Source organism: Scomber japonicus, chromosome 16 (assembly GCF_027409825.1).
Source record: "Scomber japonicus isolate fScoJap1 chromosome 16, fScoJap1.pri, whole genome shotgun sequence".
NCBI lineage: Eukaryota > Metazoa > Chordata > Actinopteri > Scombriformes > Scombridae > Scomber > Scomber japonicus.
The window spans coordinates 3,000,130-3,008,861 of record NC_070593.1 but is presented as its reverse complement, the minus strand read 5'-3'; the positions used below and the strand labels follow the sequence as shown (position 1 = coordinate 3,008,861).

The following is an 8,732-nucleotide window of genomic DNA, read 5'->3' as shown; positions in this document are numbered from 1 at the left end:
AAATCAAGTAAACTACAACTATTAAAAGAAGTGCAGTAGTAACTGATAGAAGAGCTAATTAAAAGCTAAAGTGAAGAGATACGTTTTTTCGCTTTCTCTTAAAAATATTTAGTGAACTGGCTTCCCTGATATCTTAAGGTAGTTTGTTCAATAGTTTTGGGATGTAATTAACAGAAGCTGCATCCCTGATTTTCTCTCTGCTGTTTAGTCAGAAGGCTTCACCTCAGACTACTTTGCAATGGCCTGCTCCACATCATTGTAGCTAAAAATCTCACATGCTATCTGCTCAACTTCTGTCTTCTCCCCACACTCCATTAAACAAACAAACCAACCATCATCAATGTAAGCCAGGTCTGAATAACCACTGGGTCCATAGTTGATGATCAAGGGTTTGCTCCATTTTGTTGGATCTTGTGGGGATTTGTTCAGATACACTCCTAAATTAACCCTTTTGTGCTTATCAGTCGGGTGGCTGTAGAGGAGCCACTTGTTATGAACTGGCTGCACTTTACTTTGATCTGGAAAGGAGACTACACTTCCCTGACAGCCTGTGTCCAAAAGTTTTACAACAGAATTGGCAGTACCAAACTCTTCTCCTCCACTTTTACTGAAAGCTTCTATTCGATGCCCTACGTCACACCCTACATGATGCCCTGGAAGACGAGCATTGCAGAAGAGTATGCTGTTGTCTGTATCATCAAACACCTCTGCCATTTCACATTCATTTGATTTCATTGTAAGTTTTTTGCCCAGTGTCCAAGATTTACCCTGATCATCACTGTACAGGCAGAGGGAGAAGGGAGAAGAGTTTTTACGATAATAAGCATAAAGTGGGACAATCAATCGACCACTCTCCATTTGAATACCATGGCCGGGCCCAACACCCATTGTGGCCCAGTGCTTGATTTCAACCAACTTATTTTCAGTGAATACAGTCACCTCACTCCAGGTTTGGCCATCATCAGTGCTCTTGATGTAGCAGAGATGAGTCTGGTTTTTGCCGGACTTTATCTGTTCACGCTCTGTGACTCCGTCTTTGACACAGATGAAGAACAGGAACAGTGTTTTGTTTTTCTTCTCATACACCGGGCAGGGGTTCATAGGACGGCATCCACGAAGATGTGCCTCCTTAACTGGATTTAGATCCGACCACTGAGATAAAAAACAGAGATGTGTAAATATAATGATTAACTCAGCATGGATGTGGTTTAAAACTGTCGTCACAAGTAATATTTTAATAAACCAGTTTCTGTACTCACCTTAATCGTCACCTTAGGATCGGTTCCCTTATTCCTGTTCACCTTTCCTGTTCTCATGTCCAGCGCCACTGTGCTGGCATCATTTGTAGTCTTCCTGCGCTCTGCAAAGGACAGGATCTTGTCGTCTCCGAGGTAGATTAGAGAAGGAATCCTGTACACCACAGATGTAAAGAGAGTTTCCTTCGATTGCTCTTTTGTGCAGTGAACTGAGGATTTGTTTTCCATGGTTGGTATCTGTGTATAAAATGATGGCACGATAATAAGCTGGAAAGACGTGTTTACTCCTCTAGGATAATCAAAGTATGCCTGTTGACAGTTTTGTCTGGACGACGCTCAACCTGAAAGTTATTTCCGGCTTTTTCTTTATCAGCTGACACAAGCTGAAACGTGTCTATATAGTGTTGGAATGAAGCCAAGGTAAACTGATAGGGTTTTTTTAATTCAGAAGTTGACAGTAACATGAGAGGGGGGGGGGGGGGGGGGGGGGGTGACATGCCGCAAAGGGCCAGGATTCTAACCGGGGTCGGCTGCGTACGTGGCAAGTACACACAAGTCAGATAATACTTCCTGGTAGTTTATTTCCCTGAAGTTGAACATATAGCTATCGCAGCAGTGTATGGTTCAACCATGCATCAATAAAACAATAAAAAACTATACAACATGACTATCATTAGCATGCAATAATATATATTTGTGCCCTCTGGTGCACAGTAATGGGTCAGTACAGTTCTCCCAGCTGCAGTGAACTCTATCAAATGCTGCCTGCAGCTTAATATGCGCCTCATCAAATACATCAAAGAGTAAATGGTCCACCTTGTTAGTCCCTTCTTAGTCCCTATAACGATCAAAGTTCATAACAGCAGACCTGATAACCCTAACCCTTACTAATGATTTACAAACTATTATTAACTTCAGGCATGATGACTCTTAAGAAAGTGACTGTGACTGCTAAATGACAAATAAGTGTTGGCAAGCTGAGCAATTAAAAATATGTTAAAAACTAGTTTTAAAGCAGCATCAGGTTTGTTAAAATGAACATTTAGTATTTTTGTTGTTTTTTTTATGGTTACATGCATCATATATTTATTGGGGGTTTTTTGTTGTTTTTTAAGTCGTTGTTAGAGTAAAAAGAAGAATATCTGTTGCATTTGCTTTGAAATGTAGCAGAGCAATTTAGAGCTTCAACAATCCATCAATTAATCAATTAGTGAATAGACAGAAAATTAATCAGTTTATTTTGATCATTGATCAATAAAGTCATTATCAAATAATAAGCTCCTTTGATGTGAGGATTTTCTATTTTTCCTAATAATTAAATAACTATATATGGTGGACAAAACAAGCAAATTAACAGCATTTCATAGATGACACAATTAACCAATTAATCAAAAGAACAGGCAGATTAATCATTTACTTGCAGCCCTAAAAGCACAGCATACCTTCCACCATGCAGACATTAAAAAAACACAGTACAGAAGTCATGAATTTGACCTTTTTTATTCTTCAAATACAATTCAGCTGTACAATAATTTGCAAGACAAACATCACTACTGCTCACGTTTAAAAAGGGAGAGTAGCAGAGCATCAGTTTGTAGACATACAACCTCATAATTACAGTGCAATTAGAGAGTAAATAAAAAAAAAAAAAAGCACATCATAGTTTGTTGTAGTTGTAAATTTACTGGTGAAGATTTTTTCAATTGTTAATGAAATTACAGTGCCCATTCCCGCTGCTTTATCACAGTTTCTCCTCTGTATGTTAAGGCATTATAATTACTCTCTAATGACACTATCATCAGAGGAAAAGCCCACATGTTTGGGGGGGAGCAGCAGTTATATTAAAGTAGTATGATGAATGCCAGTCTCATCCAGGAACATCTAACACACACACACACACACACACACACACACACACAAAAGAAGAAGACATTCAAACCTGTAATTTAATAATTGTGCCCGTAAAAATGTACTGTAGATTTAGAAGATGCTGAAGGAGCCTATGGGGAGTTGTGGAGTGGTAGCTGTTGTCATGGTAACGAGACTAATGAAAAAAGCCCAGGTAAAGATGTGGGTCTTTTTTTTTAAATGTGGTTAATCTCAGGTTTTTGGAGTATCCGGTTACTTTTTGTGCATGTAAACAGTTTATCCTGCTTTCAGAAACCTGGATTAAACTTTATCATTTGTAAGAAGGCAGCCACAAACTATGGTTTCAATGCACTTTTATTACAGCAATTTCTCTCATGGGATCAATAAAGTATATGTATCTATGAATCTATCTATAAATAACATGCATATACTCTAACAGAAACCAGGATACTGTTCTGAATAGTCTTAAAGAATATAGTGGCTGAGATGATGAGAAATCAACGTATAACTGCACAGAGATGATTAGAAACTGGGATAGTGTGAAAGTCATGTATACAAGGGTACGATTTTTCATGTACTGATGTAAACGTCTTATCCTGAATACGATCAAACACATTCATCAAAGTCTAAAATCTAAATGTCTTTGCTTAACACTGAGCTGAGTAAATAAACCTCACATACAGCAGATGAATCATTAACATTTACTATTACAGCTGCAAATATTCACCTATGTCTTTTATCTTCTCAACATAAATTCACTCATCAGATCATTATTTTGTATGCAGGTGTAAATAGTTAGAAGTTACTAAGAACATTTATTGGCTTTGTAAGAGCAGATTTATGTTAATTGTTGTGTGGCATGGTCTGGCTTTGATTGGCGGGTCAGCCTATATAGTGTAGGAACCTGTAGGGGCTCGTCAGGTGTTTTCCAACCGGAACAGGAAAAACAGTTTTTGACCGCTGTGCAGCATCACATTATGCGCTGTGTGATTTAAAGCATGAGATGTAAAATAAATGGACTTGAAAAGCAACTGGACTCTCATTTATCTGTCATGGTAAAGTAAAAGTGTGTCAGTTAGGTTTCCTGTTGAAATGCCTCAGTGGCTTAAAGCATTGGCGTTGCTTCTCCAGGCTTAATTAGATGTGGTACAAAGTGAAAATCACTGTTATCGCATCTTCAGAGGTGAAAAGTTGTTATTTAAGGTCTGTTTAATGAACAGAAATAGATACAGAAAGTTTGTTTTTTTCTATTAAGACAGAGAACATCCTGTAACCATCCAACATTACCACTCCACAGCACAGGGTCCAGAGCCAGAGAGGAGAAAGTTCACTCTGACAAAACAAATGGACGGATAGTGACACTTTTACCTTAACTGCTTTAACAGGAAACTCACACTTACACACACACACAGGCACAAAGTGTATGAAACCCTTTCATTGGTGTCTATGCTTCAATTAATCCACACATCTACATTCATAATCATCACTCAAAGTCTAAAAACTGGTTATAAGTCGTAATTTAAGGGCAAGATTTTGAGTTTTTCCTTCTTTTGTCACACAAACCTCTAGATCTCAATTGGCTGTGATGTGCAGGGCAACATGTGGGTCAACTTTCACCTGAAATTGGGCAACAGAGTCCGTGAAAACGTGTCAATATTGCTGCTTTACTCACACAGGAGTAATTACAGTATATGCAGACGATTACACACAAAATGGACCAAACAGGACCTTTATTATTAACATGAACATATACATTTAGGTAATTTGATTTTTCTTTCTTGTGACTATGAAAGCCTCAAATTGCATTAAAAAAGTTGAGTTTAATGCAAAAAAAAGGCACTTCACTTTGTTGTTTAAGTTGTTAAGTTGCCCAAAATGTTGCCCTGGTCATCAATAACATTATTAAGTTATGTGCCTCCTTACAGTAAGACAATACAGACAAAATAAAATAAGCATAAAGCAGGTTGACGAGCAGACTGATCAACAGTCAACGAGAAGCTTCAAAAACACTCAACTCAAGAGCAGGTCAACGATATAAAGACAAAAGCAAGGATTTAATTCAAGAAATTAGATTTTTTTTTGACTATTTTGACTAAATTATTGCCTGAAAAGAAGGAAAAAAATCACTATGAATATTATTGAAGTTGTCAAATCGACTCGTTTTTTATAATTTACATTTTAAGGGATGAAGTCGAATGTGTTTATATGTTAAATATGAAAAAAAACATTCTTTAAAATAAGAAAAAAAAGGGGACATATAATGATTTTGGAATATATTCCTTCATACATCGGTCCAGATATTGATTATCTTTCATCAAATTTACAAATCAGAATCAGATTTAAGCGTTTTTTCCGTTGAAGAAGGGTAAAGTCAAACAAAGGTTTATTGCACACCCCTGCCAAAAAACGTTAAGTTAATGTAACATCTGCGAGAAACACTAAACTCTCCAGAAGACTGCAGCAAATGCAACAAAATTGGATTTAATTATACGAGTTTAAAAGCCGTCAATCCCTAGAGTGAGATGGTATGTTTAAGTCAGTCTGTTAGAACGATGACTGGTTGTTTTTTATGAATTCGCTCCAATAATTGACTCACACAATCACAACTAGAACTGAGATTATTATCTTATTTTAAAATAAATATAATCTACAGATGCTTTTGGGAAACCCTGAAACTATTTAAAGATGGACGAGGGTTAAACCTGATTAAGTCCGGGCGTCAAAAACTCAATATTTAACATTTATTGGTACTGATCCGAAATGTGTCCGTAACTGAATATTTAAAGTATATCTCAACTTTTATTCTTTGAGCTGATAATTTGTAATTTAATTAAAATATATTTGAACTATTTTAAGTTCTCATACTGCTGCTTGTGTTTAGATTTACCCTTTTTTTCTACATTAGACATCTTAAAAAGTTCTGTTTCCTGGTATCAGTACTGAAACTATCACATCAGCACGAGTATCAAACATTTCCAAACGATACCCAGCCTTAAATCTATCTGATCATTTTCATCTTCAGACTTACAAAAACTACCAATAACAAACCGTCTGAGCTCACATAACTGAGGCACTTCATCCTAAATGTGTATTAACCCTCCTGTTGTCCTCGAGTCAAGGAAGGAAGGGAGGAAGAAAGGAAAGGAGGGAGGAAGGAAGGAAGGAAGGAAGGGAGGGAGGGAGGAAGGAAGGACGGAGGAAACAAGGAAGGAAGGAGGGAGGAAGGACAGAGGAAACAAGGAAGGAAGGAAAAAAGGAAGGTAATGGGGAGGAAAGAAAGAGAGAAGGAAGGAGGGAAGGAAAGAAGGAGGGAGGGAGGGAGGGAGGAAGGAAGAAAGGGAGAATGGAGGAAGGAAAGAAAGAGAAGGAAGGAGGGAAGGAAAGAAGGAGGGAGGAAGGAAAGAAGGAAGGGAGGGAGGAAAGAGAGAGGAAGGAAAGAAAGGGAGAAGGAGGGAGGGAGGAAGGACAGAAGGAAGGAAGAAAGGGGGGTGGAGGAAGGAAAGAAAGAGAGAAGGAGGGAGGGAGGAAGGACAGACGGAAAGAGGAAGGAAGGGAGGAAAGAAGGAAAAGTCAAAACAGACGGGGTCAATTTGACCCGGGAGGACGACAGGAAGGTTAAGGGGGCTTTGCGTTAACATTTTGTATTGTTGTAAGTTAAATGTCTGCAGCTTAATATTTCAAGTATGTCCAAACTTTTATTCTTTGATCAGTTTGTGATTTAATTCAAAATATTTGGACTAATTTAAAGGTTCAGTTAAAGTAAAAAAAAATCAGGCATCGTAAAAACTACAGTCCTGGTGTCAAACCTTTCCAAACGATACCCAGCCTTAAATCTATCTCATCATTTTCATCTTAAAACTAAACAAAAAGCAACCAAGCACAAACCCTCTGAGCTCACATTAACACAGCTCAGCACTACGTTTTAGCTTTAATATAACCCTAAATGTGTATTAAAGGGGCTTTAAGTAAGATTTTTTTTATTTTTGCAGTTCCAGTTTGTCACATTACCAAGCCCCCCTTTAAATAACAGCATTTATACAAAGAGAACATCATGTAATATAAGGTTAATAAAAGGGCTATAAAACTAGAAACATTAATAAAGGGTAAAATAATTTTGTTGTTTTTACATTTTTATGATTAATCCTTCATTATTTAAGGCCAAAGTTATAGTTGTGGTCAAATTTGTGTGACACATAATCAACTTTTCCATTCATAATTCTTCATCATTATTATTATTATTAGGTCAGTGAGTGAATTCCAGTTTTAAATAACACGTTGGACCTACTGAGTTCTGGTATACAGTGTTATATATATATATGTGTTAATCTACATTTAACTAGCTATAGCAGGAGTATTCCTTCTTATTTTGGTAATAGCAAATATATATATTACTGGTATTTTAACTCCTAAAACACACAAAACAAAACAAATAATCCATTATAATTCTTGCGTTATAATTATTTCATTAAATAATTTATAATTTGCACTTTTTTGGTTGAATTTGAAGCTATAAAAAAAAAAAAAAAAAAAAAAAAAATCAACTTTACTCACATGGTAAAGTGTCGTGTCGTGTCGTGTCGTGACGTTAACACCTGGTAGTAAACAACGTTGTAACATTTCCGATGCCATTTATTTGAAAAATGGCACGAACGAGCGGAAAAAAAATAAATCGTGGAGTGATTATAAACTTTGTCAGTGTGTGAAACTACAGCCGCGATCCTGAGAATGAGCCGGTCGGCCTTTTTTTCATGTGCCAATAAACGCAAAATTATCATCCTGCCTTATTTTTTAATGTAGCAGCGAACTGGTCAACCTCAGCACTGCCATTCTCAAAGGCTTATTACAGAAAGATATATATATATATATATATATATATTTAAAAAAAAGAAACACTTCAGAGCAGCGCTAGGAGAGAAACAAACAAACAATATAATTTACAAAACCCCCAAATGTAAACATAGAACTTCATACATCGAAAGCTAAACCTTCAACGAACACAGGATGGAACATTTTTAGGAAGACTATTGATCGTCCTAAAAGCAAGGGAGCATTTGCGAGTTGGGTTCCCTCCGCAGGTTTCCGATGCTTTTGGTATCATAAGGCAAGAAATAAGAGTTTAAATTGGTTCAAATATCAATATCGTAACATTTTTGATGATTTAGAGCAGAGGTGTCAAACTCATGTTCATTCAAGGGCCACATACAGCCCAATTTGATCTCATGTGGGCCGGATCATTAAAAGGAAGGAAGGAAGGAAGGAAGGAAGGAAAAGAAGGAGGAGAAGGAAGAAAATACAGGAAGGAAAGATAGAAGGAAGAAAGGGAGGAAGAAAAGATGGAAGGAAGGAAGAAAGGGAGCAAGGACAGATGGAAAGAAGAGAAGAGAAGACAAGAAGGAAGTAAGGAAGGAAGGAAGGAAGGGAAGATCAGAAGGAAGGAAGGAAGGGAAGAAGGACAGATGGAAGGAAGGAACGAAAAGAAGATCGGAAGGAAGGAATGAAGGAAGAAAGGTAGGAAGGACAGATGGAAGGAAGGAAAAGAGGAAGAAGGAAACTGGGCCGGATTGGACCTCTCGGCGGGCCGGTTCTGGCCCACGGGCCTCATGTTTG

The 8,732-nt window shown here is 37.3% G+C and overlaps 1 protein-coding gene across 1 annotated transcript; it reads right to left on the bottom strand.

Annotated features, from left to right (window-relative positions):
* Positions 1–35: 35 nt before the first annotated feature.
* Positions 36–1,527, bottom strand: LOC128375593 (sialidase-3-like). The gene is made up of 2 exons (XM_053335982.1): positions 1,260–1,527; positions 36–1,152 (listed from the first exon to the last, which is right to left on the bottom strand). Exons 1-2 carry the CDS (start codon positions 1,482–1,484, stop codon positions 229–231), a joined length of 1,149 nt encoding a protein of 382 aa, XP_053191957.1. The 5' UTR covers positions 1,485–1,527; the 3' UTR covers positions 36–228.
* Positions 1,528–8,732: the final 7,205 nt, after the last annotated feature.

Excerpts from the sequence above, each read along its gene's own strand:
- LOC128375593 (XM_053335982.1), bottom strand. The coding sequence starts at position 1,484 with ATGGAAAACAAATCCTCAGTTCACTGCACAAAAGAGCAATCGAAGGAA. Across the intron at positions 1,153-1,259 it reads ATCCTAAGGTGACGATTAAG|TGGTCGGATCTAAATCCAGT; the intron begins GTGAGTACAGAA and ends TTTTTATCTCAG.